We start from the raw sequence: 23,274 nt of genomic DNA on the forward strand, positions 1-23,274 counted from the left end.
AGCAATTTAAAAGTTTAAAACAAAATAAAACAAAACTAAATAAAACTTAAATGAAATTTATTTATTCTAAAATAAACTAAATAAAAGTAATATCTAACATATGTTAAATTTAATGAAACTAAAAGATATACGTATGCTAACCCTAAGCCAAATATACAAAACGGAAACGAAGGAGACTAACGCATATGTACAAACAAGAGGGAAATCGAATGTTTGTCTTTGTGCATTGCAAGTTAGGCGGCGAAGAGAGGAGCAGAGACAGACGCTGCTGAAGATTGTTGCGCAGAGGTAAAGGATATGACTGCGTGAAGGCAGTGGGTTTGTTTGCAGGTTGAGGGGACGCAGAGAGCCACCACGGAAAGGGAATAGCGTGAAGAAGTTCGGATAGCTGGAAGACAGCACGTAGGTATGTAGGGAGCTGAAGAATGGACGCAGGGAGAGAGGAAGCTGCGTTTAGATGATGATACTGCGTGTGGATGGACGCTGGCAGAGGTGATACTGGAACAACGTGAAGGGCAGGATATTTGGTAGAGAAACGCGTGAAAGGGTTGCAGGTTTAGCTGCATTCGCGTGAGGAGCAGGGTCGGATTTGGAAAGAGAGAGACGTGGGTGAAGAGAGGGGCACGTGAAGGAAGAGGGGGAGAGCTAAGATGCGTGGGTGATTTTTTTTTTTTGCAGGTGGCTGAGAATGGAGTGAGGAGCAGGCAACATGGAGCAAGGCTCTAGCAGCAGATTGCGATGAATGAGGATCTGCCTGCAAGTTGGACGCAGATTCTGATTGATAACACGCAGGTTCGGGAGCCACGATGGAATAGGAACCAGCGTAAATTTGGAGAAATACAGGTCCAAGGGTTTGGACACTTGAAGAAAAGAAATTTTGAAATTTTTCCAAAAAAATTTGAAGACCCCAGGCAGCAGCAAACAAACTGCCCTAGAAAACCCCTGAAACTTTCCACAAAATCAAAGAAATTTAAATTCTCTGTTTCAGATTTTTCTGCAAGAGCTGATAAATAAAAAGCTGAGCTGAAAGATGACAGTGCTGAAACTTGGCAGCAATCCAGGGGGCTCTCTAAAAAAATTTCGAAAATTTTCCTGCGGAAATGAAACCCCAGCAAGCAGATAGCTGACCCTCTTCAGAAAAATTGAAAACCTGTACCTGCAACCTGAAAACAATGAAAACAAACAGCCAGAACCTGAAAATGTAAAAAATAAATGAAGCCCTAAGAACAAGCTAAATTACAAAATTCACAGATTTATGACTCTAAGCAGCCAGATTTGTCAATAATCCACAGAAATGCTTTCAGAATTTCAGATTTACTATGAGATACTTCAGAAATCTCTCATGCATTAAAAAATAAACTTAAATGATAGAGCTAGAATCAAAAATAGCTGGGCTCTTCAAAAAAAAAACGCAATCCGGGAGTTGGCTGGTTCAGCCGAGAACTTCCTCGAACGCCCGATAATCTGAAAAATAAAAAAAAATAAAAAAAATAAAAAAAAGAAGAAAAAAAGAAGAAGAAGAAGAAGAAGAAGATTTCCTGCATTGCTTAAAATCAACCATTAACATAGAAGGAGAAAACAATAGTGAAATCCAAATCAAATGGAGATACCTGCCATTATATTTCAGAATCTAAAATATCATTCAAACCCCAGAGATCAAACAAGATACCTGTGCCTGAATCAATCTTCATCAAGCTATCATCAATAGCTGAAAATAAAATTATGCAGAAAAATAAAACATCTTACAGCATTTCAAAAGAGTAACACCAGCAAGATTTCAACCCCAAAGTCTTTCTTTATTGCACAAGAAAAGATTACAAGAGAGCTTTCTTCAGCAAAAAACTCACAGATCGAATGATCTCAAATGACCCCTAACACCTTATTTAAAGGACAAATTCTCAACGGCTAGTTTGAGTGATCCATGTCAAACTAATTTCGACGGTCAATGAGGATCAAAATCCCTTTCAATCTCATCCGTCGAAATTTTAAATGCATTTTAATATATTAAAAATTAAAATCTTGCATTTATTTACTCAAAAATTTGACTTATTATTATTTTATTATTTTATTTTATTTTTCAAAAAAAATTATTTATTTTCTAATTTATTTTTTTAATTTTATTTATTTTATTATATTTTTTTATTATTTTCATTTTTTATTTTTGGATCCTCGAACTTAGCCTTTGGAAAAATCGCCTGGGACCTAGGACTTATGAGGGGATAAAACATTTTCTAACCCTCAAGACACTTTACATCATGACTTTTACAATTTTACATCTCAAGGGGGGAAACCCAATTTGACATAGACCCTCATAAACTACCCAGTTCTACGACACAAACATAATCTAGCAGATCAAGAAATTTGTAATAACCTAACCAAATAGTTAGAATTATTTCCAAATTACTTTTACATAGACTCAAAGCACACTAGGATTCCCCTAAGATTCTAATGACAAAATCCATTCCGGCTTTGGGGTTAGGCTGAAGGAAAACTCTGTCGTTCATGGATCAATGAGACAAAAAACCTTCCGGAACGTAGATTACCACTAGAAAACTAGGTTTGCTAGGCAATTTACATACATGACTCAGATCTGCTAAGATTATTTACAATTTACACATGCAGACTGGGCTTACAACATAACATGATTGGGCTGATGATGACAGTCGAATGGCACAGACACGTCAATCAAGCGCTATCCCTTTTGCAAAAAAGGGGGTGTACTGTTATGGGTAGTTGACACGTAGTGGTCAACAAGTCCCTCTGTTGTCTCTTCTACCTCTTAGATCTTCTGCATCAACCTTCCCCGGTTGTTCCGGCAACTCCCCGAAATAATTTTGGATTTTTGCGTGAGGGCAGCTTCTCCTCTGCGCTGGGTCTTCTTGGTTCAGTGTCAGCTTGCGTGGGCCCAAACTGGCCCAGTTTCATTCCCTCTAGGTGTTGTGTTGCCTCCACTAGTGGCTCTCCGCCTCTCTGCCCAGTATTCCCGAGCTATTCCTGCCCCTCTGCCGCAGAATGATCACTTAGTTTGAATTTCTCAGCTTCCTAGCCCCAAAAATTTCGAACTCTAGATCAATTCGTTCTCTCCGTGTGTATTCCTAAATGATCCCCAAGCCTCCTTATACTTTTCTCGTTGAGACTTCAACGGCTGAGATTAATCCTTTAATCAACGGCTAAGATTGAAAACTTGACTTGATCCGCTTTCTAGAACATTCTCGCCCATATTTTGATTAATACCCATTAATACTTTAATTTTCCTAAGCTTAGACTTAGGAACTCCATTAAAAATATTAATTATTTCAATAAAATACAATTCGGGTATAATTTCAGTGAACGGTTTCTGGGTTCTTTAGAACTCATGTGCTTTAGCCTATCCACCAATTTTCATGGCTAGAACACATCCGATGCTACCAAAAACTAACACTCTCTCTTAGCGAGGAATGTGCTCTAGCAACAATGTCCAACTGCATGTTGCTCTATCTCTGAAGCATCTCTTTTTTGCACTATTGTTGCCACCAACACTGTGCTGCTATTGCGACTGTAGTGTTGCCCATGACACTGCCATTGCCACTGTTGCATCTGTACTACAACTCCCTCTGCATCTGTTGCTATCACTGCCACTGCTAGCTCTGCACTGCGTCATTTTTCAATTGCTGCTGCTCAGCATAGGAAAAGAATCCCAAATTTCTGAATTAACTATGTTCAACATAATACCATGTGAATGTTGGAATCTGACTGCTACTAGTCTCTAGCCCTCTAAATCTTTTGCACTGCTCCAGACTCCTGTACTTGTGCCATCTGCATTGTTGCCAACCTTGCTCTACGCTGATTAGTCTCTGGTCTCAAGCTACTGCATTTGTCTCTCTAACCAACCCACTACATTATCTGACACTAAGTCCATCTCGCTATTGCTGAATCTCAGCCTCCCGTAGCAAGGAATTGATCCAAGGGATGGGTTCCTCAAGGATCCTGCCCACATGTAGTCCTCCTAACTATAGTTCTCTATCGCCCATTTCCCTCTCGGAGATACAGGGGCACTCATTACAAACTCATCTTCGTCATTTTTTGTTGGAGCAGCCTTAGGATCATATTTCTCATCCTTATCTTTTTTCTTTAAAGGACACTAGGAAGCAAAGTGGCCCATCTCGCCACATCTGAAACATTTCACCTTCGAAATGTCCTTTCACTTCTGCTTCTATTGTCCCTTTGATGCTAGAGTTGCGTTCTCCTCCTCCTCCTTGGTCTTCGTGCCACTCCCATTGCTGCCATTGAGGTTAAATTTAACCATATCCCTCCTTAATTCTTCCTATTGAAGGGTTTCCCACATCTCCTTCCATGAAGGTAGTCCTTCCCTGCCCAATATACTGTAGACGAAGACTTGCCATTCATCCGAGACTCCATTCAAGGTTGTCCTTACCATCGCAGTAGACTGAGGAGTAGACCCCACTACAGCAAGCTAGTCTCTAGTGTCTCTGGTGTCCTAAAGACGTTGAAGCTAAGATACCGGAAACGACTCCCTGGCAAGCCAAAACGCCTTTTTACGTATCAGAAACGTATTCACCCCAAAAATGGAAAAAAAACGGCTAAAAAACATTTTTGTTGATTTGGAAACGTATCGAATTTTTTTTTGCCGTTTTTCAGGCGTTTTCAAGGAAAAAACCTCCCGTTTAAAAAAAATTGATACGTTTCAGAAAAACCTAAAACGTATTTCGAAATTTTCAAAACGTATCTACAAAATCGTGATTCGTATTTAAAAAATTTCAATACGTTTCGTCGCTATCACTTGCCCGCCGGGAACAGATTTTCAAAATCTGGCATTTTAGGTTTTGAACTTCACTTTACGGCACGGTTTTATTATTCAATGTTCATTCTAGTTACTAGTATAACTATCTTACCTAACCTAATCCCTAAACGACAAGTCTGAAGAGCGCTGAGTGCCGCCGCTGAGTTCACTGCCCAGTGCCGCCGCTGAGAGTTTCGCTCCGTCACTGAACTTTAGAAGTTTGGAACTGCTCATTGGAATATTCCTGGACTGAAAGCGTGATTGCTGCCCTGGAAAGTTGCTGAGTGAACATTGCCTTTCTGTCATTTTCATTGCGTGGAGTGACTGGTCACTGAAGTTTGAACCTGTCGGCATCGTTGGACAACTACAAGGTACACAACTTATCACTGATCAGCATCTATTTTTATGATTTTATCGTTCGATTCATACTACTGGCATGGTAATTCTGCTGTCGAATCCATAGTCACAGTTTTAATAGCCTTGCTTGGGTTTTCATAAAAATAAGTTTGGGATTTACATGCATCATATTTTGACCATTAGACAGGTCACAGAACCCTCATCAGATGATCCAAAAGCAAATATCACAAGCCTATGGCCCGATTCAAAAACCTTTGCAAGAGACACCATTGTCAACTCTCTATCTACAATGCTTCCTCTAGTCTACTATGCATAGTGCATGGTGTCTAACAACAGACTTGAACTTTTTGGCACTTAGGCATCAAACTCTTTTCAAATGAAATGGTTGTTCTTCACCTAACTCAACAATCCCTTCAGGAAGTTTCTCGTGAATGAAAATGTTTAAATAAATTTAGCATATCCTTCTTACTGACAAATTTCTCAGGGAAACCTGTGAAAATCTTTCCCCAAGCAAAATTAATTTCCTTTTAACAATATGCAATATTAAAGTGACCAACAAAAAAACAAAACATGAATCACAAGAATACTTTGACAAAGCACTTTAGTTTTACTTACAAAATAAACTCAGTATTTAGGCATCAAACTCTTTCCAACCAATAAATGAACAGGTTGTTCTTCACCTAACTCAACAATCCCTTCAAGAAGTCTCTCATTGATGAAAGTATTTCAATAATTCAGCGTAACTTTCTTACTAATAAAGCCATGAAACGTGTTCCTTGAGCTACTACTTTTGCCGGAAATTTCCTTTGAGCAATATTAAAGTGACTAATAAAAAAATGTTAGACTCTCTCATAAAACAATAATAAATCCAAACATAAATTAATTAATTAAATATTCCAAGTTAGGAATTTGTGCCTAACTCTTGGGTTGTTCCTCTAAGATAGGAGTTAGTTTAGGTAACTCCTATATTGTTGTGTCTGGTGAGAAATTATCTCAACCAAAGGAGAAATTATCTCAACCAAAGATGTCCAAGATAGCACGCACTATCTTGAGACCAATATCTCTCATCTATTTATTTGTAACACTATTTCAATTATTTTGATGTCAGAATGAGAGTGAGAGAGAATACATGAGGCTTCAGCGTTTTTCCGTCAATATTGTGTCTCTGGTTTTTATATGTGTGATTTATATATTTTTCTGAGTTAATTGTCATTTTCAATATGTGGTATCAGAGGTCATGATTGTTGGGAGCCTGTGACAAAGCTTGAGTGTTAAAAATTCTACGTGCAACGAAGGAGAACCTGGCGAGGAATTGATGGTTTGATTGAAGCGGCCATGATATTGTTGTTTCTGCTTGTATTGTTGTCCACAATGGCGGTGTCGTCGGTTCTGCCATTGATATTGTGAAGATACATATGTTGAAGATGATGAGCAGAAAATATATGTGGAATATTTTCCTGCCTGGAAGTCAAAAGATCTCCGTTCTACAAAGGCGGACCGCGATACATCGACAAAGAGGAGGATTCGTTGGTGGAAAACAACAGCAACAGGGAATTTGTTGACAGCGAACGAGTGAGTGCTATTCTATTAAATGCTGGCAAATATTTCAATTTCTTCTTGCCCGACATTTTTTTTGGGGATTCATTGCTTCAAACATCGAGATCTTATTAAGCTGCCGTCTGGCTTTCTTAAATCAGGAAAGATGCCCGTTTTCTGAGTACATTATTAGTCCTAATATTTTGTGATAGATTGGCAATTGAGTCAGTATTGCATACATCCAACGTGTGGAAATCAACATTAAGGCCTTCTGCCCGAAGCCTTTCAGTTGATAGCATGCCCAATTTCTCATTTCTTGCTGTCAATATCACTGTGACATCTTCCTTTGCTAACTGGCGGACAATTTCATACCCAATGCCTTTATTTGCACCAGTGACAACAGCAATAGTATCCCTTGACTACCAACTTAAGGACGCCATGGTTTCCTGCTCCTGCTGGTAGCTCGGTAGCTTCCGGAAACCTCGCATGAAACCAATTACACAGATTTGAGTGCAAAGAATATATCAAGAGATAATTAGACAAGCGGGGGAGGTGCAGCGAAATGGCAGAAGGCCCCGGTGTTTAAAAGACCACGCAAGTCACAACCGGTCACTGTCATGGTGCCGTCCACATCGAAGTTTTCTCACCACAATCCTGCCGCGAAGAACCCACTGCACTCAAACTTGGTATAAATCGAAAATATTTTGTTGGCAGAGTTAATGTTCAGACTTTGGCCTGGGGGTCGTATTTTTAGAGGAAGCGTCGATCAAGAAGAGCTAGTTGTGTATGTGAAAGGCCGAGAGCGATTTGTGTTCGCAATCTGGTGGCCGAGCTAAAGTTCTGGACATAGATTTGTTCCAGCATCAAGGCAGAGCTGAATTTTGGGGTGTCACCCTACGCCCAAAACTTGGAGAAGCTGCAGCTGTACATATAAAAGGGAAGTTGAAACTCGTGATCCGAAGAGCCTGCTTTCCTTTAATTATTTTCAATTGGTATCATTTCTCCCATCAGACAAGTTATTGTAGGAGACACCATGCACGTGTGTTTGTGATTCTGGGTTTGTTGATTGTGTGAGATTTATTATTACGATTTCTTTGCATATGAAGTTATGATTACAACTCAAAGTCACATTGTAGTAGTATGTAATACAAGAACATGTCAAATAAGATATATGGAGGTAGGCACAAAAGTTCCAGTGTCAATTGTTGAGATAAATTTGTAATTCCATAATAGAATTTCAATCTGGAGAGCACCGTATTTGCAAATCTTCACGCTGTCCTAGATTGTGGAGAGTTCCATTCAATTCTGGCCATATTTCAGGCTGAAGAACACGGGTATTTTGCACCTGAAGGATAAAATATGGCTCATAAATCATAGATCTGGCTAGTCAAAGTTCTTAGCCATTCTCCTTTAAAAAGAGTTCGAATTGGCCATCAACGTATAAAGGAGTAATTTTTTTGGAAGTCTGGAACGAAAACATAGGGGAATTGCTTGTTGAAAAGCTCAATCATTGTTCGTGAGTTCTGCATTTATTCAGGGTCGTCATCTGCAAGTTCAGTTTGAAGGAGTCTATCAAATCACCGTTGAGAGATCAAATTGTTGCATATTGCTAAGTCCTTGAAAAGTAAGAAGTCGTGGATTCTTGCAAGAGGATTATTGTACAAGGCTGCTTTAATTTTTGAAATTTTTGAAGTGATAGATTTTTCAAAGGAGAGCTCATTGATATAGGAGGTTGAGTCAGGTTTTTGAACACATTTTCTTCCAAATTTGTGAGTGTCAAATTCTCATTGTTTGAGAACGCTTTCATGGCAATATTGTAAAAGATGAAAGGTTGATGATCTCAATACTTAATAAAGACATATTATTTGTGGTGATTGTGTCCTAGATCCGCCCGAAATTGAATAAGGGGATCTTAGGTACACGAAGAGTGAGTTGATGATGGTGCATGCTTCATGATTTTTTGCTTATGATTTGTGTCTAGTTTTGACACATAAATGATCTCATTTCATGCACACATAAAATACAATGCCAGCAAGCACAACACCTATATCGAAATAGTTGCAAGGAAGGATAATTAAGCTCCACACATACAACAACTCATCAAAGTTTTCAACATCGACATTCTACTTCAACAAGCAAATTCAATCAAGTTAATGAATTTGTCAACTTCACTGTTTGGAAGCAGAGTCTACATCAACATTCTTGCAAAAAAATTTAAGAACTTGTGAATCAAATTCCAATTGAATTGTACGGGTGCATTCTCGGTTGAAACCGACACCCATGTTTTGATTTGATCAGAAGTCAAGCACGTCAATTCTCTTCAACTTAGTCAAATTAAGACAAGTGAATTCCTTGTTTTGTGTGAGTCATTAAAATCATTGTAAGTCTTTTGGGTGCATTTTCGACAGTGTTCGACACCCTGTCCATGAGTTTTAACTCCTTGACACAACCATCACAACAACCAAAACAAGTTCAACTCTAACACCAATCAAGCAAGTTGAGTTCGTCATCAAGCGAGCGTGAATTCCAGAAAGTTCTAACAAGTGTTCTCAGCAAGTACAATAAGCCACAAATCAAGCGAGCGTGCCATTCAAGTTCCATAGCAAGCGAGCCTGTCATTCAAGTAAAGTGAAACAGTTCAAAGCACGACATCTACAACAAGAGAGCCTGACTTCAAGTGAGCAAGTTCAGATGGCGCAACATATTCAGTTATTAAACATTCTTCACAGTTTGATCATCTCCAGTGATGAAGACATGGTGCACGTCAGCAAAGAAACTCTTGCTGATATTTCACGGCATCTACAGCAAACGCATGAAACCATTGAGTTTCTTCAACTTGAGTCCCAACTTCAAAGGAATGAATTGCAAGAAAAGGGTGATACTTTCAAGTCTTTGAACCATCCAGATGATAAGTCATTCATCCCAACAACTTCAAGGGTCGAAGTTGTTCATGATCAAAGTCAAATTTCTTCCAAACCCATCATCAAGCCCTGGGAAGAAATTCAAAATAACAAGAATAGACGAGGCTTAGGATATGTTCCTGATGACATCAATTTACAAATCCCTGATTATTCCAAGCCAATTAAGTTTGTGAGTGCAGGATTTCTTGAACCACTCACCTCAGCAGGTACTGAGAAAGTTGCCGACAAACAGAATTTCACGCAACCTAAAGTTGAAGTCCAATCAAAGTGTTCTCATTGTCAAAGAACCGGTCATATGGAAGATCAATGTTTTGATCTCCATCCGTGTTTCCATTGTGGCAAGCCCAATCATTCCTCAGCAAAATGTCGCAACCAACAAAAATCAGGCAAATTGAAGATACATTATGAATGGATTGATCCTTGGGAATGGTCATCCACAGTCAAACGGTTGTCTCAGTTCTACAACCGACTACATTCACACATAGTGCAGCGAGCAGTGAACAGATGATGGTACTCTCAGGCAGTTGAATGAGGGAGTACAACAGTGCAACTCTCCTACACGTGAAGGGGGGGAGTTCAAATATATTTTGGAGAAAATTGTCTCTCCTTTCAGCTGACAAAGGGGGGAAAATGTCAATGAAATTGACAAGTGGTTGTCAGACTGAAAGTCTCGACAACATCAGCGAAGCAGCCAGTGGGCATCTTCATCAGCCAGTGGGCATTTGTCGTCAGCCAGTGAGCGTCAGCAAATTCGCCAGTGGGCGATCGACAGCCAAAGCAGCAGTGAGCAGCTTTCATCATAGCAAAAGCAACATTGAGTTGTTTTTCGACATCTTCAGCCAGTGGGCAATCATCATCAAATTGTGTCAGTGGACACCGGATGCTGTTTTCAAGCAAAGGACAGTTGGATCCTTTTGCGGCTTGGCACATGATGGAGTTGTCAAGCATCCTTCAGAGATGAATCAAGCATGCAGCTGATTCATGTTCTCTTCAGATTTGAGTTTTTTTCCAGCATCCAGTTTTGGCGGTTTTTTCAGGCAATGTTTTTGAGGATCAACATGAGAACTTGGAAGATGGTTCTCGTTTTTGGATTTATCATTGAGGGGGGGAATGTTAGACTCTCTCATAAAACAATAATAAATCCAAACATAAATTAATTAATTAAATATTCCAAGTTAGGAATTTGTGCCTAACTCTTGGGTTGTTCCTCTAAGATAGGAGTTAGTTTAGGTAACTCCTATATTGTTGTGTCTGGTGAGAAATTATCTCAACCAAAGGAGAAATTATCTCAACCAAAGATGTCCAAGATAGCACGCACTATCTTGAGACCAATATCTCTCATCTATTTATTTGTAACACTATTTCAATTATTTTGATGTCAGAATGAGAGTGAGAGAGAATACATGAGGCTTCAGCCTTTTTCCGTCAATATTGTGTCTCTGGTTTTTATATGTGTGATTTATATATTTTTCTGAGTTAATTGTCATTTTCAATAAAAAACATAACGTGCATCACAAGAAATACACTTCAATGAAGAACTTTAGTTTTACGGTTTACCTATAAAATAAGCTCAGAAATAGTTATCATTAAAACCAGTGCACCAGTACCACAAACAAAATGCAATGGAGGCCTCTTAGCTCAGCACTTGTGAAAGACAATACAGTATTATGGGCATTCATAATTACTTATCAGACACTCCCTGAATTACAGTTTAGTGTCAGTACATGATATCTATTTCAATGACACTACTGCTGAAGCAATCCGTTCAAGAGTTCATATAGATTTTCAGGCTTTACCCTTCAGGCTTCACATAATTCCAGGACTATCTCAGCTTCTTCCTTTTACACAGTTCCATGCAAGATCCTTCACATATAGTTCCAGACTCGAAAAATATGATCCCATAAGCCCAACTTCCACCAGCATCACAATCCTTCCAACCCCCAAAAAAAATAAACCTAGCCCCCTTCGTCATCAGGTGGATCACATTTAGTGTAGTGACTAGTCATGATGTCCAGTTGACCTCGAACTCTTTTTGGGAATTTATTTTTAGTTAATGTTGATGTTTCCTGTTACTCATATTTTCCTTCTATTAAATTGTTAATATTAAAAGTTGAACTGAAAAACCCATTTCAAAATGTTTGATGATGGAATCACAGTATCCCACGAATTCTCTCAATCATTTCTTCAATTCGATGGAATCTTCATGTTGAGTTTCCCCAATAGTGGCTGTTGTTCTTGCTTCAATGTTCGCTGTCATTATGGAACAGAGTAAAGAGAAAGGCATATAATTTTATAAATAAATGATGACATAATTTTATTAGCATCCAGAAATGACCAAATAAATTTTTTTAAATAGTAAAATACATATCTGAAGACTGATATTTGTCAATTTTCTTTTTTCAGTTTCAGACTTCAGTGAATGTCATCATCATTCATGGCAACTTCAAGTTCAGCCATTCATGAGGCAGAGGAAGTGGCACAGGAAACTGAAACAACCCAGAAAGTTGATCCAAAGTCACCACTTTGGAAATATGTCACTACTGTTGGGAAGATCCAAGGAGGTGGATCATTGGCATGGGTTTGCAGTGAGTGTAAAAAGGAGTTTAAGGGGTCATACACACGGGTTAAAGCACATTTGCTTGGGTTAAAAAACAATGGGGTTCGAATATGTAGTGGCCCACCTAAAGAGAATGGGAAAGATGGAAATGGTTTAAGCAAGGTAAAAATTGCAAAATATCAGAGAGAACAAGAAGAGGCAGATGCTAAAGCAAATGAAGCAAATCCTGCCTCCCATTTAAAACACTCAACAAGGTTGGGAGCATCTTCATCAAAGCCTCCACTTTATTCTCATGGAATTGTTGGGTCAAAGTGGTCAAACTTGGGACCGCTTGAGAAGAGTTTTAATAATGATGCTCGAGAGATAGCAAATGCAGCTGTAGCCCAATGCATTTATGCAAATGGCCTTCCCTTTAACCTTGTGCGATCTCCTTACTGGGCAAAGATGGTAAAATGTTTGAATGAAGCCCCAAGAGGGTACAAGAGCCCTGGGTATGAGAAGATACGCACCACATTGTTGAGTGCTCAAAAGTTAGATTTGGAGGCTAAATTAGCCCCCATTCGTGATTCATGGCTCATTTCAGGGGTGTCCATCATTTCTGATGGATGGAAAGATCAAAGAAATAGGCCTTTGATCAATGTGATTGCTCAGAGCCCACATGGGGCAATGTTTTTGAAGGCAGTGGATTGTGAGGGGCAGGTGAAAGATTCTCAATTCATTGCTAACATCTTGAATGAAGCAATTGAATTGGTGGGGCCTGAAAATGTTGTCCAGGTAATAACTGACAATGCAACGGTGTGTAGAGCAGCAGGCCTAATTGTTGAAGGCAAATATCAACACATTTTTTGGACCCCTTGTGCTGTGCATTCATTGAACCTCATGTTGAGCAAGTTGGGGAAGCAAATTGAGTGGATTCGAAAAATATTTGAAGAGGCAAAAGAAATTCAAGCCTTTATCACAAACCACCACATGTCCCAAGGCATCTACAGGGAATTTGCTAAGTTGGAGCTCCTTAAGGTACATATACTTAAACTTTAAAGTTTAAAGTTTATTAAATATTTGACTCTAAATTCAAATATCTAAATTGATGAATCATAATAGGTTATTCAATCAAATAATTTCAAATTTGATTCAAATTATGATTTTTGATTTTCAAATTGATTGAAATTTGAAACATTGGCAATTTGACACCTGCAGGTTGCTGAGACTCGATTTGCTTCTCACATCATAGTCTTAACAAGGCTCATGCAGGTGAAAGATGCATTACAATCAATGGTATGCAGTTCTCTTTGGAATCAATGGAGGCAATCCCAATCTGATAGAGCACAAGCAATGAAACGGTTGGTTGTTGATGATGAATGGTGGGATAAGGTGGAGTACCTCTTGGCATTTACTAAGCCAATTGTGGATTTGCTTCGTATGTTTGACACAGATATGCCTAATCTGGGAGAGGTGTATGAGGGCATTGATTCCATGATAGAGAAGATAAGGTTGGTTATAAATGCCAAGGAGAATGACCCAGATGAAATCTTTTACAGAGAAGTAAAAGATATATTGACCAAAAGGTGGAACAAGATGACCACCCCATTGCACCTTTTAGCCTATGCACTGAATCCAAAATATTATGCTGCAGAGTTGCTACGTGATCCAGAAAGAAGCGCACCAAACAAAGACCCAAAAGTCGCAGAAGGATTTAAAAATGCTTTTAGAAAGCTTTTTGTAGATCCTGAAATTGGGCTTCGGATTCGTGCACAGTTTTCTCATTTTGTGGGATCGGAGGGTTGGGATTGTGATATTGAGTGTATGCGGGACAAGAGCAGATTAAGTCCAATTGAGTGGTGGAAATTCTATGGTAGGGCACTTCCACATATCCAAAAATTGGCCATCAAGGTCTTGTCACAGGTTGCTAGTTCTTCTTCAGCAGAAAGGAACTGGAGTACATACGGCTTCATCCATTCAGTGAAGCGAAACAGATTGGGCTCTAAGAAGGCTGAGGAACTAGTGTATATTCATTCAAACCTTCGCCTTCTGTCACACAAGAGAGATGAATACAAATTTGGGCCCACCAAATTATGGGACGTGGAACCAGAGTTGCCTGACTTGGATATGACATTGAATGCCATGTCTCACATGAGTTTGTTTGATTCGGAGCCATCACTGGGAATAGGTGCATCTTCAAGTGGACATGGAAGCAATGTTCCCACTCCCAGTGCCACTTCTAGAGAGGATGTGGAAGTGGAACATTATAGTGGCATGAATGAAGACATATTTGATGATATGTAAAATTTGTAATTTATGATGGTGTTTTAACTTTTAACTTTTAAACTTTTGAACAACCATATGAATTATGAGTAATGATATTATGATAGTAGACTGCCAGTCATAGTTCATTTTGTACTTTCATAGTATGTAGTAATTAGTATGCATTATTAATTTTGGTAATGATGGTGTTTGTGTAACTTGTCATGTTGATAACTTGATGTTTGAAATTTGAAACAAAAACTTGATGTCTGATGATATGTTGAAACTTGAAACTTGAATCATGAATGTTATAATAATCGTTAATGATGATGGCAATGTTGAATGTTTATGCCATATGGCATATGTTGAAAGTTGAAACTTGAATTGATGATGATGAATCATGAATCATGATAGATCATAGATGATAATTTAGATTCTGAAATATGAATGGTAATATGAATTTTTTATTTTTAATATATATATATATATATATATATATTATTATGTGCCGTTTCCTGCCGTATCGTATCCAGATTTTTTGAAAATTTGTCGTATCCGTTTCAAACCCCGTACCCGTATCTGTTCCCGTATCCGTTTTCTGGTAACTTAGCGTTGAAGATAGGAGTTAACCCCTTCTCCCTTCTACATCAATGTCCGCTGCAACTTTTGTTCTAGGTACATCTTCCGCTGTTCGAAAGAACCTTCATATAGTGAGGACAAAGCTTCCCACATTTCTCGGGTTGTATCTTTGCCCTGCAAGTGTGAGACCACATGATCTCGAACTCCATCAAGTATGAACCTCTTCTCCTTTCCCTGCTCGACCTTGTACTTCTTCTTTTGATCATTGTCCATAGGAACAACAACAACACTCTTGACATAAGCTTCGAGATCGTTCTCCTCCAGAACAACTAATATTCTGGTCTTCCATATAGTTGGAAGCTTCTTCCAACCTGTTTTGATCTCTGAGCACATGTGAAGCCATCTCACCCAAATTGTCGAATTGACTCCTCTAGTCACTGTGCAGCATTGGTCTGCTGCCCGGAAAGTGAAAAAATCGAACTTTTGGCGAAAAAAGTCCTTTGAGGAGAAAATTCCCCTTCTATGTGTCTTCGCTCTTTTCCGACAGATTTCTGCCCCGGCAGAAACTGCACCCTTCAAGCACTACCCTAATGCTCTGCGTCACTCGCTCTGCCTCTGCAAGCTCACAAACTGGAAATCATACCTCTGTCGACTCTCTCAGAGAGAGATTTCCTCAGAATCTCTGTTTTCCCAACAAGAACTGCGCAATCTCTTCAAGGGGATTCGAATTGCTGCCAAATGAAGCTATTGGCCTCTCTGCTCAGCGTTGGATCTGCTCTTCCCGTGTCAAAATCAATGCTCTGATTCCATGTGAAAATTCCTATACTCAAGGAACCCCTACTGCAACAAAACTGAATTTACTTCTCCTACTTGATTTCAATATACATTATCAAGTTATTTTCTGAAAAAATACTTAAGTAAATTACTGTTGCAACCTACACCAATTTAATTTGATTACATGAAACAAGAAACTGAGCAAACAACAAGATACATAGGACACCGTGTTGTCGCACAGATTGACACGACAACGCTCAGACCAGGGGCTGTCACTCTGATCCCTGATCTCTCCGTTTAAGCCTGTCTCCCGCGGCTAAGGGGGGTAGACCTTATGAGGTGATGAAGACCAACTGTCGACCAGTTGGGTTGGGAGACACGAAGAAACAAGCACTAAATTGATTTTGTTAAGCTTAATGGATCAGTGCCTTGCGGATTTAATGTTTAAACGATTAATTATCAGATGCTGCAGAAATATAAACCATGTAGAGCAACCATTCAAACAAAAATAATTTTTTATCAAATGCGATAAAATGCTTAAATGATACTCCAGCAATTGAAATTTCGAAAGATAAAGTGCTTTGAACAATCACATAAAATATTAACCAGAGATCACATTCATACAGTTAATCCTCAGATGAACATTGAATCATATTAAACACCAATTCCCAGGTCAAAATTTTAGCCTTAGCATAAAAGAATGAAACCTATGAAATTCGAGAGCCAAGACTGAAATTTTCAAATTTTTTTTTTTTTTAATCAAAAGCTAAACTAAAATCTAACCTAAAAAAAAAAAGGTTAAAGCAAATAAAAATTAAAATACTTGAATTTAAACTAAACTAATTCTAAAAAAATTAAAACAAAACTAAATCTAGCTCTACTAAACGAAAACCTTTTTTCTTTATTTGATTTATATATTTCATGATTTTAAAGTTCTAAACTAAGAAAATTTAAAATAAAACGTGACTGAAAGGAGAAGATCTAAAACTAAACTCTAGCTATATAAAAAAAAATTAAAACGAAAGATTAAACTACTGCCCAAAACTCATAAAAGACCTACACATCAAAAAAAAATTGGAAAATACTTCACTTATTTTTGCTGGCTGCATATACAAGTCCGCAGGTGAGAGAAAATCGACGGCTTGGACAGCAGGACGACAGCAGAGGTCAATGATTGCAGATCATGAGAAGTTGCGTTTGCTCCGTTTGATGGTGAGATAGACTACGGGTTTATGGAATGAGTTTGGACGCGAGCAGAGAGAGCTGGAGCAATGGCCAGCAGGTGGTTTCGATGGCGTGCAGGAGAAAGGAGGGCGAGGCAGCGTGGAGCAAAAATAAAACACACAGTTCTGTTTGTATTGTTGACTGCAGGTTTGCATGGAGAAGAGCTGATAGACAGCGTGAAAACTATGAGGAAAACGTAAGCTGGAGAAGGCTACAGCATAGGGTGATAAAAATGAGGGGAGGATGTTTGCAGGGATTGGCACGGATGGTAGCGTTGAGTGCTGGAATGAATACGCAGAGAGGGATTGAGTATTATCTGTGTGGAGAGATGGGCAGCGAGCAGATGGAAGAGAGCAGCGTGCAATATGGCTGAGTTTTGAAACAAAGGAGAAGAAGAAGGAGCTGCGTTTTTATTTTTATTTTTATGCAGATTTCTGGCAGCTGAGGATAGCTGGGGAATTTGAAAAACGATTTTGCAGTCCTTGGAAAAATATTCCAAACCCCAGAAGCTGATATCAATGAAACCGATGTAAAATTTCTTCCGGACCTGAAAAACAATTGAAATTGAAACCCTTGGACAGCGAAACGGCGCAGATAAACCTTGGAAATCTTCAGAAACCCTGCAACCTGGAAGGAAAAATCACCCAAAAATGATATGTGCATAAAACAAAAACTGAAAACCCTAAACCCAGCAAAAAATTTACAGTATTTACAAACTGAAAGCTCTTAAGAAGCCAGATTTATCAATAATCACAGTAATATTATCAGAATTTAATTTTAAGGTAAAATGCTTCAGAAAACCCTGCATGCATTCATAAAAAATATTTCGAATGATAAGCCCGGGATCAAGAACTGGCTGGGCTCTTTCAGAAAACACAACCCGGGAGTTGGTTGGTTCATCCGAGAACTTCCCCTAACGCCCGGTAATCTGAAGAAAAAAAAGGATTTCCTGCACAGCTTAAAATCAACCATTAACATAGAAGGAGAAAACAATAGTGAAACCCCGATCAAATGGAGATACCTGCCACTATATTTCAGAATCTAAACTATTATTCAAACCCCAAAGATCAGACAAGATACCTGTGCCTAGATCAATTTTCATTAAGCTATCATCAATAGCTGAAAATAAAATTATGCAGAAAAAAAATAGAACAATCTTACAGCATTTTCATAAGAGTAACACCAGCAAGATTTTTAACCCCAGAGTCTTTCTTTATTGCACAAAAATGACTACAAGAGAGCTTTTTTAGTACTAGACTCTCAGATCTAATCTGATCTCAAATGACCCCTAGCACCCTATTTAAAGGAAAATTTCCCAACAGCTAGTTCGAGTGATCCACGTCAAAATGATCTTGATCGTCGATGAGGATCAAGACATCTCTTAATCTCATCCGTCGAATTTAAAATTGAAATTCTGCATTTATTTACTCAAAAATATTATTATTTTATTATTTTTAGGTTTTTACTTTATTTTTTTATTTTTTTATTTTTATCTAAATTTTTATTTATTTATTTTTTAATTTATTTTATAAATTTTATTATTTTTTATTTTTTTTTTTAATTTATTTTTTACATGAATCCTCGAACTTAGCCTTTGGAAAAATCACCTAGGACCTAGGACTTAGGACTTATGAGGGGATTAAAAACATTTTCTAACCCTCAAGACACTTTACATGATGACTTTTACAACTTTACATCTCAAGGGGGAAAACCCATTTGACATAGACCCTCATTAACCACCCAGTTCTGTGACACAACTATAATCTAGCAGATTAACACACTAGGATTCTCCTAAGATTCTAATGACAAAATCCATTCCGGCTTTTGGGTTAGGTTGAAGGAAAACTCTGCCGATCATGGATCGGTGAGACGAAAAACCTTCCGGAACGTAGATTATCACTTAGAAAATTAGGTCCACCTAGGCAATTTACATACATGACTCATATTTGCTAAGATTATTTACAATTTATACATGCAGACTGGGTTTACAACATAAATTGATGAAGTTGTCGATGACTGTCGAATGGCACGGACATGTCGATCAAGCGTTATCCCTTTTTTGCGAAGAAAAGAGGGTGTACTGCTGGGAAGTTGACACGTAGTGGTCAACATCTGGCTCCACTTGGGGACACTTTGCTGCACTGTAGGAATGTGAGAATCCAGAATCTGCACCCATGCAACACACAAGACATAAGTAGCGTCCATCCAAAAAAATCATCATATAACGTTAAGCACAGGAAAAATATAAGCTCTTCATTTATTAACTATCTAGTAACATGAAAAGTAAATCTTAATCCTAAAACAGGAAATGAAAATGATGAAAAAACAAGGAGTAAGGTTAGAAATACAGAGGATGCCCCATGGCATCAGATGTGTTCAATATAGTGTATACTGAGCATTTGCCTGCTTTCAGGCAAATCTGTCGGCTGCTTGTCGGGTGTGCCATGTCCAATTCTACATATGGTAGGACTTTTTCCTATCCGAAAATCAAGTTGCTCGCGGCCGTCTGATGCATCAAATCTTCTTCTCATTCTCTTTCTTTTGCACTTTTTCTTCCTGGCAGGCAACATCACTGATGACATGGAACTTTCTGCTTCAAAGCTATTAGATGAAGTATGTAAGATATGCATGACATGTCTTTCTTTATCCTGCATCTGATCTTTATCATTTTTAATTCTATCTGGATCACCTTCAATTAACCACCTTTCAATCGAACCAATGACCTCCTCATAGTAAGATGGAGCTTGTTGCAGCGGATAAGAAGGCTCTTGATCTATTGATTTTTCATGGTTTCCTTCATCTTCCAACTACTATTGAAATTTCTGAAACTGTATTTTAATGGCGTCTATTTGACTAGAGTGTTCAACCCTTATAGCACTGATTTCCCTGGCATGGTCTTCTTCCATGGTCATCAAGCAATGTTGCATAGAGTTTATCTCTTTCTTATGATTTGCTTGCATGGTCGTCATATTTTCCTCTAAACCTGACATCTTTCTTTGCATAAAACTAATTTCTGTGTCATGATTAATCTTCATGGCTTCAATTTCCTTACTATGTTGATTTTGCATGATCTCCATCTCCCTATTACGCTTTTCCAGGTGAGTGCATAAATTTCTCACATCATTGGCGTAATTAGTTTGATTTATCTCCATATTTCTTACCAGTAGCAATAGTTCTTGTATAATTTGCTTATGATCTTCCTTTTCATTGTCAACACTACTATGATCTGCAATGGTACAAGTGGATGGCACATTCTGATATGAAGAATTGTCTTGAAATCTTTCTTCGACAGCTGAACCTTTTATAAGATTACTTTCATTCTGTTGCACGATTTTAGGGGCACAAGGTGAGCTATCTGGATCACCATATCTATCTTTAAAAGCATCAACAATGTCTTGCAAAGAAATGAAGGAATCTTCAGGACAACTATTAAACCAGTTCAAAGCATCACCCTTTAAAGAATGGACAAATAGACGCATCTTGACATCTTCATGATTATATTGAGGAAGTCTACAATATATGATCATTACACAAGTAAACCCGTTTAAATGTTGTCTAACAGCGACCGAATCACCACCTTAGAACTTAAATAATTTAGAAATGGCCTCTTTCGGAAAATCATGGAGATTATCAGTAAAATGACATGGTTTAAATGAATAATCCATGATGAATAATAAGGGATCAAATGGATGATAGAAAGAGATTTATGTTCAAGAAAAATAAGAGATGAAAGAAGTGGAGTCGCCACTTGAACAATGAATCTAATTCTAGGATCCAAAAATCAACCAACAAGCAAATATGAGAGAGGAGTCGCCACCCAAACAAGAAAAAAACTGAAGAGTAGTTGCTGATATGACGAAAGATAAGGCGATAAAAGATCCAAATGATAACCAAAAATGTTGAATCTGCCAGCTCAAATGAGAGATGAGAAAGATGAAAGAATGATGAGAAATGAGAAGATGAATGTCGTTGAAACGCCAGGAACAGAAAAACTCTGTCCCCGGCAACGGCGCCAAAAAATGTTGTCGCACAGATTGACACGACAACGCTCAGACTAGGGGCTGTCACTCTGATCCCTGATCTCTCCGTTTAAGCCTGTCTCCCGCAGCTAAGGGGGTAGACCCTATGAGGTGATGAAGACCAACTGTCAACCAGTTGGGTTGGGAGACACGAAGAAACAAGCACTAAATTGATTTTGTTAAACTTAATGGACCAGTGCCTTGCTCATTTAATGTTTAAACGATTAATTATTAGATGCTGCAGAAATATAAACCATGTAGAGCAACCATTCAAACAAAAATAAATTTTTATCAAATGCGAGAAAATGCTTAAATGATACTCCAGCAATTGAAATTTCGAAAGATAAAGTGCTTTGAACAATCACATAAAATATTAACCAGAGATCACATTCATGCAGTCAATCCTCAGATGAACACTGAATCATATTAAACACCAATTCCTAGGTCAAAATTTTAGCCTTAGCATAAAAAAAATGAAGCCTAAGAAATTCCAGAGCCAAGACTGAAATTTTCAATTTTTTTTTTTTAATCAAAAACTAAACTAAAATCTAACCTAAAAAAAAAGGTTAAAGCAAATAAAAATTAAAATACTTGAATTTAAACTAAACTAATTCTAAAAAAATTAAAACAAAACTAAATCTAGCTCTACTAAACAAAACCCTTTTTTTTAATTTGATTTATATATTTCATGATTTTAAAGTTCTAAACTAAGAAAATTTAAAATAAAACGTGACTGAAAGGAGAAGATCTAAAACTAAACTCTAGCTATATAAAAAAAAAAATTAAAACGAAAGATTAAACTACTGCCCAAAACTCATAAAAGACCTACGCATCAAAAAAAAAATTGGAAAATACTTCATTTCTTTTTGCTGGCTGCATATACAGGTCCGCAGGTGAGAGAAAATCGACGGCTTGGACAGCAGGACGGCAGCAGAGGTCAACGATTGCAGATCATGAGAAGCTGCGTTTGCTGCGTTTGATGGTGAGATAGACTGCGGGTTTATGGAATGAGTTTGGACGCGAGCAGAGAGAGCTGGAGCAATGGCCAGCGGGTGGTTTCGATGGCGTGCAGGAGAAAGGAGGGCGAGGCAGCGTGGAGCAAAAATAAAACACGCAGTTCTGTTTGTGTTGTTGACTGCAGGTTTGCGTGGAGAAGAGCTGATGGACAGCGTGAAAGCTATGAGGAAAACGTAAGCTGGAGAAGGCTGCAGCGTAGGGTGATAAAAAATGAGGGGAGGATGTTTGCAGGGATTGGCACGGATGGCAGCGCTGAGTGCTGGAATGAATACGCAGAGAGGGATTGAGTATTATCTGCGTGGAGAGATGGGCAGCGAGCAGATGGAAGAGAGCAGCGTGCAATATGGCTGAGTTTTGAAACAAAGGAGAAGAAGAAGGAGCTGTGTTTTTATTTTTATTTTTATGCAAATTTCTGGCAGTTGAGGATAGCTGGGGAATTCGAAAAACGATTTTGCAGTCCTTGGAATAAATATTCCAAACCCTAGAAGCTGATATCAATGAAACCGATGTAACATTTCTTCCAAACCTGAAAAACAATTGAAATTGAAACCCTTGGACAGCAAAACGGCGCAGATAAACCTTGGAGATCTTCAAAAACCCTGCAACCTGGAAGGAAAAATCACCCAAAAATGATATGTGCATAAAACAAAAACTGAAAACCCTAAACCCAGCAAAAAATTTACAGTATTTACAAACTGAAAGCTCTTAAGAAGCCAGATTTATCAATAATCATAGTAATACTATCAGATTTTAATTTTAATGTAGAACACTTCAGAAAACCCTGCATGCATTCATAAAAAATATTTCGAATGATAAGCCCGGGATCAAGAACTGGTTGGGCTCTTTCAAAAAATACAACCCGGGAGTTCGCTGGTTCAGCCGAGAACTTCCCCTAACGCTCGGTAATCTGAAAAAAAAAAAAGATTTCCTGCACAGCTTAAAATCAACCATTAACATAGAAGGAGAAAACAATAGTGAAACCCCGATCAAATGGAGATACCTGCCACTATATTTCAGAATCTAAACTATTATTCAAACCCCAAAGATCAGACAAGATACCTGTGCCTAGATCAATCTTCATTAAGCTATCATCAATGGCTGAAAATAAAATTATGCAGAAAAAAAAAATAGAACAATCTTACAGCATTTTCAGAAGAGTAACACCAGCAAGATTTTTAACCCCAAAGTCTTTCTTTATTGCACAAAAATGACTACAAGAGAGCTTTCTTTAGTACCAGACTCTCAGATCTAATCTGATCTCAAATGACC

General features: G+C 38.2%; 2 protein-coding genes across 3 annotated transcripts in view; one reads left to right on the forward strand and one right to left on the reverse strand.

Annotated features, from left to right (window-relative positions):
- LOC149162986 (mediator of RNA polymerase II transcription subunit 18-like) overlaps positions 1 to 23,274 on the reverse strand; it is a 272,392-nt gene that overhangs the window by 149,602 nt on the left and 99,516 nt on the right. The window lies entirely within an intron of this gene.
- On the forward strand, positions 12,818 to 22,182 carry LOC149162987 (uncharacterized). The gene is made up of 4 exons (XM_089435320.1): positions 12,818 to 13,168; positions 13,349 to 14,402; positions 21,874 to 21,924; positions 22,016 to 22,182. The coding sequence occupies exons 1-4, from the start codon at positions 12,818 to 12,820 to the stop codon at positions 22,180 to 22,182; spliced, it is 1,623 nt and encodes a 540-aa protein (XP_089291446.1).

This window comes from Pinus tabuliformis, chromosome 5_2 (genome assembly GCF_031772625.1).
Source record: "Pinus tabuliformis cultivar Carrire ecotype Pingquan chromosome 5_2, CPIR1, whole genome shotgun sequence".
Lineage (NCBI taxonomy): Eukaryota > Viridiplantae > Streptophyta > Pinopsida > Pinales > Pinaceae > Pinus > Pinus tabuliformis.